The sequence below is a fragment of the Orycteropus afer genome, unplaced genomic scaffold, assembly GCF_000298275.1.
Source record: "Orycteropus afer afer isolate SDZICR_OR568_19922 unplaced genomic scaffold, OryAfe1.0 scaffold00429, whole genome shotgun sequence".
Lineage (NCBI taxonomy): Eukaryota > Metazoa > Chordata > Mammalia > Tubulidentata > Orycteropodidae > Orycteropus > Orycteropus afer.
In genome coordinates, this window is record NW_006922016.1 from 1,459,220 (window position 1) to 1,478,335 (window position 19,116).

Consider the following 19,116-nt stretch of genomic DNA (forward strand, 5'->3'; position numbering starts at 1 on the left):
GAAGTAGGATTGCCCAACCTTCCTTCCGAGGAGTGGCTAGTGGGTTTGAACCACCAGCCTTCTGGTTAGCAGTCAAGTGCCTTAGCCACTATGCTACCAGAATGTTCCAAAGATGAGAAGACCTTCCAGAATTCTTATACCAAACCTTATCGGCATTGCCATGGAAAAGGGCTGGAATAGAACTGGAAAACAGTTTGTGGTCAGGAAGGGTTTCATACAGCATTCTCTTGAAGAACAATTAAAATAATTCCTGATTTACCTTAAGCTCCCAGTCTGACTTTTGGAATCTCTGTTTTCTGAAACTGACTGAATTCTTCAAAAGAGCATAATACCCAAAGGCCAAATGGTCTTACTAGTTTACTAGACCTTTGTTTGATTCGAAGGTGACTTTTAGAAAGCCAGTTACTTTGAATCTCTGGATTCAAAAGGACATTTAAGGACAAATGATCTGGGTGAGTCACCCCAACTCTGTAGACCCCAGAAATCTGAATTCCACATCTTAAAATGGGTTTTTGTCTCATGTAAACGTCTGTCTTATATTGAGAATTATTTTCTTTTTGGCATTTGGAAGTCACTTGACTTGTCCATTCTAGAGCCATGACAGATTATTATTGCAAAAGTCTTGCTTTTAAAAAGTGATTTTGGATGATTATTTCCAATCTGAAATTTACTTACAAATATGTATAGTAGAAATAAAAAAGTCACCATGATTCCATGACCACGAATTGTCAGCTTTTTCTGTAAGGCCTTTTCAGCGTGCACAACTTTTATAAATTTTCAAATTACAGAGTAAATAAACATTTTTATTCTGTCTTATATTTGATAGGTTATTTAAGAATTTAAGAATTTCAAGTTTAAAAGCCACATAATCGTTCATTATCTGTTCTTCTGATGTTGGACACTTGGATTCTTTCTTTTTTTTTACATTTCCATTTTATAGTCAATTCGCTGGTGGAAAACATAAAACTTTTTTTTTCTTTAAATTTTATTTATCTTGTTGTTGTTGAGCGTATACACAGCAAAACAGATACTAATTCAACAGTTTCTACATGTATACTTCAGTGACATTGATTACATTCTTTGAGTTGTGTAACCATTCTCACCCGACTTTTCTGAGTTGTTTCTCCCTCATTAACATCAACCCACTGACCCTAAGGTTCCTTCTTTAACCTCTCAAGTTGATATTGTCCATTTGATCCTATATAGATAGTTCTTAAAAGATCATAATGCTCAAGACACACCTTTTTTTTTTTACTAGTTAAGTTAAACTATTGTTCGGTTTATTTAAGAAGACTTCAGGGGATATTTTTGGTTTAAGGTTTAAAGATTATCTCAGGGAATATTGAGATTGTTTTATCCATCCTCTATGGCTCCAGAAAGTCTAGAGTCCATGAGAATTTGAAATTCTGTTCTGCATTTTCCTTTCTGATCAGGTTTCTTCTATGGAATCTTTGATTGAAATGTTCAGTAAAAGCTTTTTCTTTTTTTACAACATTTTTATTTATGATAAAACTATTAGCTTTTGAAATGCGTTGTCAATCAAGCAAGGCCAAGATGACAAAGCTGTTTTCTTTTACATTTTCATCCCCATTTTTTGTGTTGGAAATATATACTGTTTTCTCAGATCTCCAGACTATCCATGCAACTGATTTGACAGCTAGAAGTTTGAGGGCCTAGCGTTCACTCCTTTTCCTGACTGGCAAGGATAAACGAGTTGAGAAGCAGTGGGGTTGAAGTAGAAGGCTGGTATAATTGGGAACTGAAGTGTCTTGTTTATTTTTGCAGGCAATGTTGTGAACATTCAGACCGGCCACTGGGTGGGAAAGCAGAGTGGCTTGGGTGCTGGCCTGGACTCCTTTTATGAATACCTCTTGAAATCTTATATTCTCTTTGGAGAAAAAGAAGATCTAGAAATGTTTAATGCTGCATATCAGAGTATTCAAAACTACTTAAGAAGAGGGTATGAATCCTCGACATGTCTTATGTTGCCTCATAAAGCAAGTAGAAAACATTCTGAAATGTTCATATTTTTCTTAACTGTAATTTACAGGATCTGTTCATCTGCCCACATTTCCCTACCCCCTCTCTTAGTTATTTGTCAGTCATTTGGGGGCGAAGAGATCTATTAGCTCTCTATTGTTGCAGTAAATACTCCAGAACTTAATGACTTAAAACAGCAAATGTTTTAGCTCTCAACGTTTCTGAGGGACAGGAATGCAAGAGCAACTTAGTTGGAAGGTTCATGTTAAGGATCTCAGCTTCAAAGTAGCAGTCAAGCTGTCATCCAGGCCTGCAGCCATCTCAAGGTTTGAGAGGTGGATCCATTTCCCAGCTTACTTGAGTTGGCTGGCTTCTGTTCCTCACTGGCTGTTGGCTGGGGATCTCAGTTCCCTGCCACATGGACTTCTTTGTAGGCAGCTTATGGAAGCTGGCTTCCCCTAGAGCAAGTGACCTGACAGAAAGCGATAGAAACCCAGACAGAAGCCAGAGCACTTGTCCTGACCTAATCCTGTTGTGTTCTGCCATATTATATGCCATATTTTCTTGCTTTCACACACTAATTCTGCCACTTTGTGGGAGGGGACTAGGGAGTGAATACCTGGAGGCAGGGATCACTGAGGGCCATTGTGGAGGCTCCCCTCTATGGGGGTGACATATCATTGTGAAATGTAGCTTTGATTACAGATAGAGCTGTAATGGAGAAAAATTATTGGCTTATTTTCTTTCTTTTACTTTTCAAAGAATTGTTAGGATGGCCTTTAGTCCTGGTGAAAGAAAGGACATTTACCACATTTTCCTTTTTTGTGTTTTTTAATACAAAATTATTTGTTGTTTCTTAGTTCTACAATTAAGATAACAGGAGACAGAGAGCTATACTGGGCTACAATAGCTTCTACCCTCGTGTCATCTCTGTCAGCCCCAGATCTTTCTTTGCATGCACTTATGTGTTATATGGTCAGCGAAAGTTATAGCTACTGACCTTCTTGTTTGCTAGGATATTCATAGATCCATTTCCACATTAGCCACTGCAGGAGCCACGTGTGTGAGAGTTGTGTTTGAGTTAGACTAGCCAGAGTCCAGGCATTTTTGCCCAAAACTAAATTGAGTAGTGATCCCTGAGGGTGTTGATTGAATGGGCTCCTCCAGGCCCGTCTTGTAGGACCTTATTATAAAAGAGATTCTTTCAGCTACAGAAATCACCAGGCTCCGCTACTCAGGTTAAATTCATACTAGACAACACATTCTGTTATGTGGCAGTGTTCTTAAGCCTGAATGTCACAGTACTTTCTGCAAAATAACAGTGAAATCCTGATGAAATAGCTGAGTCTAGGACTTTTGTTTTATGGTAGATAATCATCTTAAGCCAGTGTCTGGTGAAGACAAGTAGTGGCATTTAGTCTTCACATTTAAAGGAAAAGTTAGTGTTGATTCCATTTAAATTAAATGACCAGAAGTTGCTTTAGAAAGAGCGCTAGAGCAAGGCCAGGAGCCATGAGTTGGGCTGCCTCTACCAGTGATTTTTCCTTCACCTTTGATTGCTCTGCTTGGTTTTGTAGTCGGGAGGCCTGTAATGAAGGAGAAGGAGACCCCCCACTCTATGTCAATGTGAACATGTTTAGTGGGCAGCTGATGAACACCTGGATCGACTCTCTGCAGGCCTTCTTCCCTGGACTGCAGGTATTTTGGGGTCATATTTGCTAAGAAAGGAGCCCTAGTGGCTCGGTGGTTAAGTGCTCAGCTGCTAACTGAAAGATTGGCAGTTTGAACCCACCAGCTGTTCCATGGGAGAAAGATGCGGCAATCTGTTTCCATAATGATTGTAGTCCTGGAAACCTATAGGGCAGGCCTACTCTGTCCTGCAGGGTTGCTGTGAATTGGAATTGACTCTACAGCAATGGATTTGGTTTTGGATTTGCATATTTGCCAAGAACCCTGAGTGGTACAGATGGTTAACAGAATAACTGAAGGGTTGGAGGTTCAAGTCTATCCAGAGGCACCTCAGAAGAAAGGCCTGGTGATCTATTTCTGAAAAATCAGCCACTGAAAACCCTATGGAGCACAGTTCTACTCTGATACACACAGGCTCACCCTGAGTCAGGGTCAACCCTACAGTAATTGGTTAATTTGCTAAGAAAAATTAGCTTTATGGAGCAGTGAATCAGCTTCTTACTTTATCTGGAACTAAATGAAGTTAGAGAGTTTATTTTGTAGTAGCTTGTGGATTTAAGGGGACCAAAAATTTCTAGGCACCTGTGCCAGGAATTGAGCATGAGCCGGAATCCTGACAGCGCCCACCACCACCACCATGTTTAGTCTGCAAAGAACTCTAGATAATAAAATTCAGGACGTGGGAGCTTTTTATTTTTTTTTTAAACTTTTGGGTGGATTCCCCACCCCACCCCAATTATGCCAACAAAAAGAAGTAAAATTACGGATAACATAATTCAGGTAATCTCCCTGTGTTTGTTGGGTTCAGAAGTCCAATCAGGATGGCTTTCAGACACTGCAATGATTCTCTCTAAATCCCACCTCGCTTGGGCTTGCAGTTAGCACCTGAGCTGGGCTCTGGGGAGACAGGTAAGAATCTCAAAAGGAAAACAGCGCTACAATGAGAAACATGGCTGGTTGTGCCTTTCGGTTTTACATACATTATTTTTGAACCTCACACAGCCTTGTGATGGTAGGCTTGGCCTCTTTCTAGGTGAAGCAACTGTATCAGATTGGTGAGAAGGCTCTGTCATGGCCAGCGAGCTGATACATGGTGCTACAGGGCTTCAGATGCAAGTCTCTCTGATTCCCTCTTTCTGCTAAACCTTGGGTTAGATTGTATCTTTCAAAAAAATTATACTATGAGTTGAATAGTAGTATGGAATCAAGATTCTCCTAGGAGTCCAAGTTGTGTATGTGGTCCCTATAGTTGTAAATGTTCAGACCATTCAGTAGCCCTATGGCTAGTTGAGTGAGCACTTAAAAAGTGGCTAGTCTGAACAACTTAGGTGTCCATCAGCTGAGGAATGGATAACCAAACTATGGTACATACACACAATGGAATACTATGCAATGCTAAAGAATAATGTAGAATCTGCAAAATACCAAATAACGTGGGTGAATTTGGAGGACATTATGCTGAGTGAAATAAGTCAATCACAAAAGGACAAATATTGTATTAGTCTGTTATTGTAAAAGTTAAGGAAAAGTTTATCTATAGAATTAAATTTTCTTTGTTGGTTACCAGCGGTGGGAAGGGGAGGGGAGGGAAGGCTGTTAGATAGATAGAGATAAGTATTGATTTGGGTGAAGAGAGGGGCAATGTACCAAATGTGAGTGACCAATATGGAGGCCTTGAGAATGAGAAAGACAGAGTACATGGGAAGTACAGACAACAAAGATGAACCCTTTTGCACATACAGTACTGCGTTGTCAGTGAAGGCAAATATGGATATATGGGTGGATAGATGGGTGGACAGGCTGAACGATGAGGTATGTCTATGAAATGGGGAGTGTATCCAAGAACATGTATAGGGTTGGCAGAAAATGGTCCTATAACTTTATATGAATGATCAGAATTCCCAAGTGTATAGTAGAGCTGACAAGGGGCAAGGCTGTGGTCACTGCTTGGTAACAGGCAGCTACCCAGAGGGATCGAGTAGTTGAAACTGTGGGCTTGGGACCATAGTCACAGGGGACTTCAAGCTCAATTGGCATAACATACTATACAAAACATTGGTCCACCTCCTACTTTGGCTAGTAGTGACTGGGATCTTAAAAGCTAGCAAGCTGCCATCTAGATGCAATGATGGGTCTCTCCTTGTTCAGAGCAAAGAAGAATGAAGAAAACCAAAATTCATGGGAACAATTAGTCCTAGCAACTGGTACACCAGCTGATCTATAGCCTATACAACTATGAGACCAGAAGAACTAGATGGTGCCCAGCTACCACTGTCATCCACTTGGAAGGGGATCTATGTAGGAGATCCTTGATAGAGAGGGAGAACAATGTGGAACAAAACTCAAAATCATTTGGAGAAAAAAAAAAAAGTGAGGACCAGGTTTACTGGTCTGATAGAGCCTGGTGGAACCACTGAGACTATGGCCTCTAGCTACCCTTCAGGTCTGGAATTGAACCCACACCCGTGGTTTCTAGCCAAACAAAAGACAGGCATATGAGTTAAACATTTACCTGAGGTAGATACACTCCTTGGAGAGAACAATCATGGGAGAAAGAGGGGCTGCTTATGCACAGGGAGACAGCTCAGGGGGCAGGAGTGCATGGAGGGATGGACACTGGGAAGGGGTAACTATGGGGAAGAAGTGGGAGGGGAACTGTTGCATTGTGGTAAACTGTGGTCAATGTCATGAGACAGAGTGTATGTGAACTGCTGTATGGAAAGTGAATCTGCTCTGTAAATCTTCACCCAAATCACAATAATAAAAAAAAAAAAAAGGCTAATCTGAATGGCAATGTGCTGTCACTTAAATCCACACTGGACCTTGAGGACTTAGTACCACAAAAAGAATGTAAAATATCTGATTACTAATTTTTATGTTTATTACATGTTAAAATGATAGCATTTTAGATAACATTGAGTTAAACAATTTACCTGTTTCTTTTTAGTTTAGTTTTTCTTTTTTCAATTGTAACTACTAGAAAATTTAAAATTACAGTATGTGCTCGAGCATTGTGTCCTTTTAAAATCTCTCTGTATGAGAGCAAATTGACAGCAATGTAATCGAAAGATTAGATAGGAAGCTTTAGGGGGCAGTGAGTTTACATTAATGGTGGAAAACTTGGAAAAGAAGTATAAGAATGGCTGCACAACAGTGTCACTGAATGGTATACATAGTAATTGTTGAATTGGTGTATGTTTTGCTGTGGATATTCTCAACAAAAACAAAAATAAATTATAAAAATAAATAAATTGTGGGGAAATAGGAAAAAAATTATGTGTGTGGCTTGCAGTATGTTTCTATTGGAAATCTTCATTTCAGGACCACCTGGCATGCCAGCAAACAAAGTGGTGGGCTCCCTTCTGTATACCCGTCATATAAAGCTGTATCATATAGGCTGATGGTACTTTTGAAGTTTCTTGGAAGTATCTGTGATGTTTTTAGAAAAGCATTGGTTTCCAAATCTCTAGCACGTTCTTTGCTTGTCATCTCCTTGGGTTCGGGTGTGGTTTGCAGGTAGTGTGAAAGGGGTTGGAAAGAACTTTTTTTGGGATGGGAAGGTGGATACCAGAACATTCTCTAGTTCCTACTGATTTAGAGGTTAACAGCCTAATATCTTGATTATTCTGTTTCTAAAATGAATGAGTGTGAACAGAGAGAGCCATATTAAATAAGTGCATATCTATACTTGAAAAGTAATTGTGTGTTGATGAAATACTATGCAATGTTAAAGAACATTATTGACTCTGGGAAATGGATTAACTTAAAGGCCATTATGCTGAGTGAAATTAGTCAATCACAAAAGGACAAATACATGAGACCATTTAGAAAGTTAAGAAAAGGATTTTCATAATAAAAGAAATATTCTTTGCTGGGTACAAGGGGTGGGTGGGGAAGAAAGGGTAAACCACTAACTAGAAGGTAGACTTACATTTAATTGGGTGAAGGGGATAAAATTTTAAACAAAGAAAAGAGACCTAAGAAAGAATTTCAGGAAATTCTCATCTCCCCTGGCTCTCCAGGCCACGAGGACATTTTTCTGGTCTTCTAGAGAGTAAAGGTTTAGATGGCAGACTCGAGAAAGGTAAAAAGAGAGAGGATGCCTAGGTGGACCCACCCTCCCCACGAATGAAGTGGGGCTTGCTCTCCAGACCTCCCATTAGGGCAGCATCCAGATGGCACTAGTGCAGTCCCATTCTCAGCCAGGGCCCTGAGGAAAGGCTCAGGAAAAGAAAAAAAGAAAAGTAATTGTGTGTGAATTTTGGAGAATCTACCTCTCAGTTCTCTTAGTTGGCTAATTAGTATCCCTAGTATCCTTAGTTGTTTATTAGTATTCCTGACGACTTCTTCTATGTAGTTCATAACTTCCTGGCCTTAAATTTGGCAGCATGTGTTTGGCTGGGCTCACTTTGGGTTGTTTACATCTCCTGCCATGTTTATAGATCAGATAAGAACAAGGGTGGTAGGGTGGTGGGAGGAAACCCAGGGCTTGTTGCACTGGGAAAGGATCTTAGTCTGGTGACTTGTATCTCCTCCTTAGGTTCTGATAGGGGATGTGGAAGATGCCATCTGCCTGCATGCATTTTACTATGCCATATGGAAACGATACGGAGCCCTCCCTGAGAGATATAACTGGCAACTACAGGCCCCTGATGTTCTCTTCTACCCATTGAGACCAGAGTTAGTGGAATCTACCTATCTTCTCTATCAGGTACTAGGGTTTATTAACAACAGCTTGTATTTAATTAAAAACTACAGAAGTACTGTAGCAGTTAGTTCTTAATGAACGTTTGCTGATTGATCTAGAATTACGTTGTTTCATAGCAATCCTGCTAGTGTTACCACCCTATCTGTAGTCTTGTTCATCTTTAAAGTCATTCATGGTTCCACAGGACACAGGAGTTTATGGTCAAATATGTTTTTTAACCTACATTTTGCAAAGCTAACGAGTGGCTTTATTATAGGAGTTATTTCTCAGATCCATAAATACTCAAGAAAGAGATTTCAGTACCTAGTGTTTTCCAGATTTATTTGACCAGAGTGTCGTTTGCTAGGATGTAAATCTACACACTTGTACTTTGAATCCTGGTTTATGTAATAGTTATTCAGACAAAAAAAAAAAAAAAAGAAAGAAAAAAACCAACAACATTTGGGACCAAAAATACATTTTTTTTTTCTTGGCTGTAAAGGAAATCGTATGGGATTGATCTGGATGCCCATTTTTGATTAATGTTTGAAAAAACTTTTTTTCCACTAAAGTTTGTTTTTTTTTGTAACCAAAATTACATTCATCTTGGTGGAATTACTTTACTGTCAAAGGGAATGTAAATTTAATTGTAAAATGCTTTCTTCCACACTATGTAAGCCGGGTATGTATACTTCTCTGCATGCCATACTTATAAACACAGAGTCCTCATCCATTAAAAAATGCAGCAGCATTAGTTGCTAGCATTTACAGGCAGCTGTCTATGAACTGTGAGCTCTGGTAGCACAGTGCCTAAGGCATTTGACTGCTAACCAGAAGGCTGGTGGTTCAAGCCCACCAGCCACTCCATGGAAGGAAGATGGGGCAATAAAGATTTACTGCCTTGGAAACCCAGTGGGAGTCACTGTGAGTCAGAATCGACTCGATGACAGTGAGTTTGGTTTTGGTTTGGTCTAAATCCAGTTCAACAGACTTAGCAAATGCCTACATTGGGCAAGGGAGCTCTGGTGGTGTAGTGCTTAAGGCATTTGACTGCTAACCAGAAGGCTGGTGGTTCAAACCCACCAGCTCTCTTCGGAAGGAAGATTGGGCAATCTACTTCTGTAGAGATACCACCTTGGAAACCCAAGGAGGAGTCGCTGTGAGTTGAATCGACTTGATGGCAGTTAGTTTTCTTTTGGCCTTGGGCAAGCCTTAGCAAGCAGAACCCTGCTTTTACAAGCTCTGGTAGCAGGATTAGTGCTGTGATATAAAATGTATTCAGTAATTCTTATATAACATATTTTTATGCAAATAATGCATGTATTGAGTGTTCTATGACAACTGGATGCAAACCACCCCCCCTTCCCCCCCCCAGTATTTTCATAATCCTCCCCCTAGGTATTTTCTTAAGCATGCTATACTATTTTATTATTTTCTTTGCTACAACATGTAAAAAAACCAAATTAGCACACATGAAAATACCATGGGGTGCAGCCCTCCAAAAACAGACCATGTGCATTATTTGCGTAAGTATACGGTACTGAATCCTTGCCCTTTGTGCCCCTAGGTGAAATGAGGGGAATATCCTAAGAAACTTGTATAAGTCATCATGCCTGAAGAGCGACCTCCTGAGTTTTAGATAACCTTCTCTCTAAGAAAAGGAAAATAATGACATTGGTATTTTTGGCCTCTCTGCCCACACAGAGGAGGGTGTGCCTGAGTCTGTTCTCCTTTCTCCCCTCAGTTTAGTACTGCACATTTGGGTCCATACTTCTTTATTTGGGTCACCACCTCTCTCCCATTTTTGGCTGCTTCGTCATATTTTCTATTTTAGAATCCTGGGACATCTCCTTCAGTTTTCCTGTGGGCCACCCGTGGAAGCCACATCTTGTGCTTTTGTAATCCAGAGCCACTTAAACTTGCATTAGTTTGCTTTTGCTGCAACTTGGCGTAAGGCATGAGTTAAAGATAATCTCCAATGTTGAAACTATTTGTGGGATAAAAGTCCCATCTTCTCAAACTTTTTTTCCTCCTGATGAAACCATCTGTGAGCATGTGACAGAAGAATAAACAACCCAAGGGCATAATTCTCAAGATGACTAGAAAGTGTGATGGCCTCCTTTAGGTACTTATGAAAGTCTTGGTCCCATAAGCCTTTTTCTTGATAGAATGCCCAAATAATACCTCATGGTGCTAGAAGTAGAACAGAGGCAAGTCCTGTTTTCCTTTGCCTCCATCTTCAGTTTGTAGATATGCTCCAAGGTAGGATAGAGACTGGATTTATTCTCAGATATGGCACTATTGAGCTTAGTTTCATTTCTGACCATGATAAGAATCAGGAGAACCAGAGTCAAATATTTTTTTTCTACCTTGGAGTGGACTGTCTTAACCTGGTTCAAGTTAAATTATAGATATAGTTTGATGTAACCCAACAGAACACCTTAGTCCTTTCTTCATGACCTTTCCAGATAAAGCGAATGGGCCCTGCTTCCTCCTTTGGGCAGTGGCTCCTCTCCCTCGCCTTTTCTGCTGGCACCATGATGATTGTTGCTGGCATGTCTCCCAAGCCCTTGCTGGATCATATTCTCTCATGTTCTCTCTAGGCAACCAAGAATCCCTTCTACCTCCACGTAGGAATGGATATTCTGCAGAGTCTGGAAAAGCACACAAAAGTCAAGTTAGTTTTCTAAGTTATTTCTTTTTTTCTGTTGGGTTGGCCCTTTTTGATTTATTTTGAGTTGTTCTGGTGAAAGGTTATTCTGTGTTACGTTTTAGTTCATGGAATAGGCCATTAATGTTAATTTCATAGGGAAGTCACTCTTTGGTGTGGTAAAACATCTCTATGATAGTGGGAATTACTTTTTTTCTCCCCCTTATTTTCTGTAAAGTTCCAGCAGAGTGTATATATTCCTTTTAAGTAGCTTATTTCTTCTAGTTAGATAAATGATTCACACATTAAAATATTTAGGGAGTATAGAAAATACCCTATATTCCCACAAATACATACCCACTTGTACATCTATAATGTGTGGAAATGATGAAATTAAGGAAAACAGCTCTGGCATAGTGTGGATGGCAAAAAAATGTATAATGCTTGCATTGTTCCTGTAGAAATACAGTGTAGAGTTACAATATTATCATTCTAATTTCCACATACAAAGATAACCACAGTCAGCATTCAAGTATTATATATACTTAAAATATTTATGTTTGTATATATATATAAAATACTCTATACTTCAATTTTTTTGTCCAGATTTTTTCCACTTAGCCGTATATCATAAGAATTTTCTTAGCAAATGCGGTTTTTAGAATGCCCAAATGACAAGTCAATTCTAGAAGTAGAGGGACTGAAATTTAAATCAGATATAAATTTGTTGCCGATCATTTTCTTGGTGTCGTGTGCTTTTGGCAAATGCCCTTTCTTCCATTTACTCTGATGGTTTAACAGCCAAAACTCTTTTAAATAAATTAGCAAAAAATCCAAGCTAAAAAAAGTTAGCTCTTATAATAAATAATAATAATTTATAATTAATATTTATTGTTAATAATAAATAAATAATCTTAAACATTATTTTTTATGTAATGGTTGATCTTTTGGTGGATTATTCTGTATATAGAATACTTCTATTTCTTAAGTGAGTGAGTGAAGGAATGACTAACTGGACAACTCTTTTGTAGGTGTGGGTATGCCACACTGCATCATGTCATAGACAAGTCCAAAGAGGACCGCATGGAGAGTTTTTTCCTCAGTGAGACCTGCAAATACTTGTATCTGGTATGTGTGTTGCAAAATTAACCTGTGAAAGTTGTAGTACTGCTTAGAGCATACACTCATTCATTCTCTCACATAGCAAATAGCTGGGCACCTGCTACATGGTGGACATTGTAGTGAGTCCTGGGATATAGGCATCAACAAAACAAGGATATTATTCTCACATGGTTTCTAATCTTGATGTCGAGGAGTTGTTAAGTCAACAAACAAGTGAATTAAAAATTATGCAAAGTGCTGGTAAAGATAAAGAGGGCCAGCATTGGTTTGGTGGCCAAGGAAGGCTCATGTGAGAAAGAGAGCCGTGTTTCTAGCTCTTCCTGAGTTCTATGGACATGTGATCATGGCTGAGACTGCAGCTGAGCTGTCTGTCATCTATACACAAGTCCTAGACACACACTCATGTGGAGAGGACCTGGAAGGAACATTGGAGATCATCTAGTCAGTGTTTATTGTCCCTGCAGGGAGACTGAGGTCTACCCAGACACCTGCCCAGGGTCTTTAGCTAACTAAGTGCTGAGCTGAGGCATGAACCCCGGGCCTGACTCCTTGTTTCATGCTCTTCCATGTTACTCTCATGCCATACACATACACAGCGTCAATGTTTATGTGCATAAGCACTGTCTTCCCCCCTTGCCACTTACTCAGTATGGCTACATATAAAGGGCAGCTTCCTAAAGCCACAGAGCATTGGGATTTGCTGGTGGGAAAATAGTCTAGTAACTGAGGATTTATGCTAAGATTCAAAGACAGTGAGGGTTGAAATAGGTTGTTACCTAGTTTAGTGGTTTCCAAGCCCAGGGACCAGCCGAATCAGAATCACTTGGGAGTCTTGTAAACATTACAGTCATGTTGAGTCAGCTGTTTTAGAAATGAGCTTAGGAATCTGTACTGTTGACCAGTACCTCAAATGGTGTAGTCCTTTTAGACTACTATTCTGCTCCTGGAGCCACTTTTCACAGACTGCTGCTGAGCAAGAATGCCCACACACTGACACATAGTTCTAGTCACTGGAGAAAAACACTGTCACTCTGTAAAGCCCCCCTGGTTGCAGTGTTCTCGACTTTACAGTGCAGGGTAGCTTATGCCAACTGTGACTAGCTCATGAGAGCCTGGCCTTGAGTCTGTCCAGCAACCATTGGTATCAAAGGGGTACTAACAGGGTGAGTTCTGGAGGACATGAAGGAGTCCAATTGGATGCTCTAGGGAAAAACTAAAAATATCTGGTGTCTGCCCCATTCAGCTGTGTGAACATGGACAAGCTGCTCTGAGGTTAGGTGACAAATAAGGTTTTTTTCACCTCTAAGATTTTCTAAGCGTTCATCCGTTCAGCATTTTCTGAACACCTGTCTTTTCCCTGCATTGACTTGTCTCCATGTGGATTAGCTGTTCTTTCCAGATGCTCCTATCAGACCCTCTTGCATACCCCTCCCACATCCAATGTGAAGAAAAGGCCTGGGCCTTGTGTGCCCTGCGTCCTCCGAACCCAATCCCTGTTCTAACACATGTATTCGTCAAAGACATGAGAGTTGGTAGGTGTGTTGGGTCCGGGCTAGGCCCTGGGGATACAGTGATGGCTAAAACTTGCTCCTCCCGCCCTGCTGCCATTTAAAATATAGAGTTCAGTTGTGTGTGTTGGGGTGTGGGGGGTAGATCTAGAATTTTAAGCACACTACCTATGTTTGGGCCTTAGTCCTAGGATTTCTAAATCAGTAGGTTTGGTGGGGGGTGTGGCAGCAGGCATCTGGGTTTAAATAAAACAGGTGAGTCAGCTTTGCAGCCCAGATTAGGAACTATTGTAGCAGTGAGTTTGGGGTTTTTGTTTGTTTGTTTGTTAATAATAGATAACTGGTTTGGTTACCTACTACAGCTCTGACAGGAATATACCACAAATGGGATGGCTTTAACAAACAGTTTATTCTCTTACAATTTTGGAGGCTTTAAGTCCAAGTTCAAAGTGCCAGGCTCTAGGGGCTGGCTGAAAGCCCCTCAACCTTGGGCTTCAGCTCTGCCTCCTGCTCCAGCCCACTGAAGCTAGAGGCTTTTCTTCACTCGGACAGCTGGTGGCTGCTGAGGCTGACAAGCCCAAGGTTGACAAGTAAAAGGGCACAGTCCCAATGTTACCAAACAACACAGTAGGCCACTAATTCAAGTCCAGAAGAAGTCCCAAGATTGGCAGGGTATGGTAGATTGTTGAACAACAACTTGGCTACATGCAGGGTTCAAGTGTACCAAAAGGCTAAAGACCAATCCCAAAGCTTCTCCTTACATACGGGAAGCAGATCACATTCCCTAAAATAGCTACTCAGCTGCTTGTGGTCGATTCTACCATGGAGTTGATTGCCAGTATCATCATGGGGAATAATTACCTCCAGCTGCCCAACCCACTCAACCAGGCCCAGCCAAGTTGACAACCTTAACTACCACAGTAACTTTTCACCCTGTTAGTCATTGGCAGACATGATAGTGCAAGGAGATTGCTTCTGGGTCGCAGTGTGACACTCCCCTCTGAGCTAGTTTGTGTTCCCAAACATGCTATGATTACCAGTTCTATCTTTTTTCTTCTCTTTTTCTTTTCTATTAGCTGTTTGATGAAGAAAATCCAGTACACAAATCTGGAACCAGATACATGTTTACAACTGAGGGACACATTGTCTCTGTGGACAAACATCTTCGGGAGTCACCCTGGAAGGAATTCTTTTCTGAACAGGGCGAGCAGGAGCAAGAGGGAAAACCCGTGCACAGGCCTAAGTCTCAAGACTTAAAAGTCATCAATTCCAGCTCCAATGTAAGTTGCAAAGGTGATTTGGATGTGGAGGAAGAGAAATTATTGCTAATTACTGTGTCATTCAGAGTCCTGGCGGAAAATCATTGGCACAGGCAGCTTGGGTGATTTGAAGAGCTTCATAGAGTGACATAGGGGTCAACAGGGTGTAGGGAAATGAACAGGTGCAGTAGGTACTATTGTCACTCTTAGACCCAGAGGGGCTGGTAGAGAAGGTGGCTGTGGCACCTGGAAGGAGAGAGGCTTGTGGAGGGATGCTTTTGGCTTCAGGGACCTTAAGGGGAAGCCAGCAGAGTAGATACTTGCCTCCCTGCCTCCCCTTGCTCTCTGCTCTCCCCCATAGCTCTTATGGAGCTTCTTCTTGGCTGTCCCCATCACAAGCCAGAGGGCAAGGGAGCTTGTTGATAGAACCCAGCAGGTCAGCCTTGGGGGCTGGAGTGGGAAGGAGTACGGCAGGCATGGGTTTGGAGGGCTAGTTGAGAGATGCAGCACAGTCACCTGCCAGCAGGAGAAGGGAGAGCAACCATCAGTCATTGTGATCTTTGCTGAGGATGCTTCCTGACGTGCAGCAGGAACCCGTTTCATTTAAAACAGGCTACACTGAGCATGCCTTGATTTTCCTGATCAAAAAATATACAGCCCCAAACCAATTGCCATTGAGTTGACTCTGACTCACGGAGACCCCATGTGTGTCAGAGTAAAAATGTGCTCCATAGGGTTTTCAGTGGCTAATGTTTTGGGATTAGATCATGAAGTCTTTCTTCCAAAGTGCCTCTGGTTGGACTCAAACTGCTAGCTTTTCATTTAGCAGCCAGCTCTTAACCGTTTGTACCACCTGGGGACTCCTTAGGTTATCCTGTTGGATTTGGGAACATAAAGTCCCTTGGAGTCATATTTATTTAATTAAATAGGATGGTTTGGAGGTAGGAAGGAGGAAAGGACCCTGAATCAGTTGAAATCTCAACTCTTATTATCCTGCAGTGTGTTGGATGCCATCTCTGTTCTCAGAAAAACACCACAGTGGTGCAAAAGGTCCTCCCAATTATGTAAACCCTACCTGGTTAGGGAAAGCTCTTTGACCACTGACTGTGCTTTGGGATGTCCTTCATTGCCCAGTTGAAGGTCTGTACCTTTAGTTATGAATGCATTTAACCAGCAGGAGCAGAGATGTGCCCCAAACTTCCATTAGGTCATGGGATGATGATCAAGTGAAGAAAGCATAATGACAGGGAGAGGGAAGGAGACTTAGGGGGAGAACTGTTAATAATCTAACACTCATAACTGCTTATCCTGTGCCTGGCACTGTTCTCAGGGCTTACTTATTAACTCATTTACTTATAACAGCAGCCCTGTGAGGTGCAGGTGCTTTAAATATCCCCATTTTACAGATGAAAGGGAGACACAGAGAGGTTGGGATTATAGGGTGGAGTATGTGGTGAGGCAGGATGAGGAGTCAGGCAGTGTATCCCCCATTTCAGGAAGGTGGCACCTCCATCCAGCCTGACGCCCATTTACTAGGCCTGTTCCCTCTGGGCTGGCACTGGGACACACAAGGGAAGAGGGCTCCCAATTCGGTATAGGTTCTTGCCTCAGCATTTGTAAGTAGAGGACTGCGGGAGGGCTGCAAAAACACAGAAAGTAGAAATTAACTTACCAGAGAAAATGAAGGAGGGACGCCCTGAGGAGGTTTCTTTTAGTAGATCCTTGAAGGATGAAGAAGAGCAGCTTCCTGGGAAGGAATTTTCAGTCAGAAGGAGTAATACCTACAAAGGCATGAAGGCATGGGTGGGGGGAGCCGCTGGGACCAGCTGAAGGACCTCTCAGATTTCATCTGTGGATCAGAAGCTTGTAATGAACAGATGTGGACAGCTGTTTATAGGGACAGTACCTCTGGTTCTCAAAACCCATGTCTCCTTGGTGGAAAAGCCTTAATTAAAATACACAGCCTGTTTAAGCATTTAGATTTTAGCTCTGGTTCAGAAGAATCATACACTTGGAAAACCACAGTCTTTTCAAATAGCTCAAGGTTTTTTTTAAAAAATTTTAGATGGATTAAGGACCCAGCTTTTAGTCTTGCCCACAGTGTCCTTGCTAAGGTTGTTTTTTAGCATCTCTGGTCTCCATTTTTTTTTTTTTTTTTAACCTGTCAAGGTGTTAAAGTAGGTGAGTGGTCCTCAACTAGGGGTGATTTTGCTCAGGGGACATTGGGAAATTTTTGGAGACATTTTTGGTTGTCATCACTTTGTGGAAGGGCTTGCTACTGACATCTAGTGAGTGAAGACTAGGGATGCAGTTAAAGTACACAGAACAGGCCTCACAACAAAGAATTATCCTGCCCCAATTATTAATCTCTTTAATGTGTTAAACAAAGATATCGCTTTGAGGACTAAGGTGCACCTGACCCAAGCCATGGTATTTTTAGTCACCTCATATGCGTATAAAACTGGACAATGAATAAGGAAGACTGAAGGATTAATACATTGGAATTATGGTGTTGGCAAAGAATATTGAATATACCAGGGACTTCCAGAAGAACAAACAAATCTGTTTTAGAGGAAGTACAGCCAGAATCCTCCTTTGAAGGGAGAATGGAGAGAATTGGTCTCATGTGCTTTGCACATGCTGTCAGGAGGAACCAGTCCTTGGAGAAGGATATCATCTTTGGTAAAGTAGAGGGTCAGTGAAGACAACGCTCAACAAGGTGGACCGACGCAGTGACTGTAACAATGGGTTCACACATAGCAAGGCCTGTGAGGCTGGTGGAGGACCAGGCAGTGTTTCATTCTGTTGTAGCTGGGGTCCCTATGAGTTGGAACCGACTCAAAGGCCTCTAATGTCATCATTGATGAGGATGAAAATCCCTGGGTTAGGTCATCCCACTGCATTTCTTGAGGGCTTTAAATTTAGAATTCACATTTCCCCTCATTTTTTCCTTTCCAGTGCAATCGTGTTCCTGATGAGAGGAGATACTCCTTGCCCCTAAAGAGCATCTACATGCGCCAGATTGACCAGATGGTTGGCTTAATTTGATCTAGTGTCCTCCAGGTGGCCTCGCTTTATGTCACACATTGATGACTGACTCCAGACTATGCCGAAATCCAGTCTGATGTGGAAAGAAGAGAACAGATGTCTGGCCATCCGTGATGGTGTAGGGATTTCTGTCCAGCTGCTTACCTACATGTCATTAGTTCTTGCTTGCTTTAGTATTTCTCTTCTGTTCAATAAAATGCCCCTATTTTTCTTAAGGGTATAATTGGAAATGGAAATGAGAAGGTACATGCAAATTGGCTTCTTACGAAATGCTGGTGTTACTAAGCACAATTGATGGGGCAACTTTAGATTGATTTTCTTAGCTTAATACTTTAGAGTCCAAATCTCTTCCCTTTGCTGGCACTTGCCATATCTGCAGTATTGCTACCTCTGCATTGGGGATTGTGAATGGCTTTCTCTGGAAAAGGGCCTGAGGTTTCCTTGGTATCCCTTTCTATTGTATTGAAAATGTCATCCTGTCTGCCTCTCATTCAGTAATTGGGTTCTCCCCCACATACCAACCAGTTTTGTTTGCATGGGGAAAAAAAATAGTGATTCATTTGTATCCCGAAGTATTCTTCACAGTGTTACAGATTATTTGCATAAGAATAATGGTCTTATCAGAATTCCCACTTGCAGTCTCCTAAGTTATCACCTCATAGTGTTAAGAAGTTAACTGGTAGATCATTTGGATGACATTTTGCATATGAACTTACCTGAGGAATGTCCATAGTTCCAGAACCAGGTGCCTTTTCAGGAGAGAAAAATACCTAAGATTGTCTGAGCCTATGTCTGTCTCGTATTTACTAACCAAGGATTCTCAGTTCTGACCATGTTTGGGTTAGAAGTTTGTTTGGTTTTTGTTTTCAGTGTCTAGTGCCAATTAGCTAAGTCAGGGGAAAAAAAGGTCTGAGACTTTCTGGCATCCCTTGAGCAGTTCTCTCTTTGATACAGGCTTTAGATGAGTGCCTTACACTAGTTTTGATTTGAGTCACTGGATGTCAAAGCTGCTGCTATGGTTTTCATAGGCTTGTTTTGTATCACCACATGGTGTGGGACTACAGTAAAACAGGGATGGGACTGAGTGTTGGTGAGGAAGGTTCCTGCAAGTGGCTTGGCCATTCTTTACTTTCAACCTGATACAGACAAGGAAAAGGTTGTGGTAAAATGCTT

The 19,116-nt window shown here is 41.3% G+C and overlaps 1 protein-coding gene across 1 annotated transcript in view; it reads left to right on the plus strand.

Annotated features, from left to right (window-relative positions):
- Positions 1–17,943, plus strand: part of EDEM1 (ER degradation enhancing alpha-mannosidase like protein 1) — a 65,740-nt gene extending 47,797 nt beyond the window's left edge. Inside the window, 7 exon segments of the mRNA XM_042782722.1 lie at positions 1,786–1,960; positions 3,558–3,678; positions 8,210–8,380; positions 10,960–11,033; positions 12,038–12,134; positions 14,713–14,916; positions 17,854–17,943. Of these exon segments, the coding sequence (XP_042638656.1) occupies positions 1,786–1,960; positions 3,558–3,678; positions 8,210–8,380; positions 10,960–11,033; positions 12,038–12,134; positions 14,713–14,916; positions 17,854–17,943 (932 nt within the window).
- Positions 17,944–19,116: the final 1,173 nt, after the last annotated feature.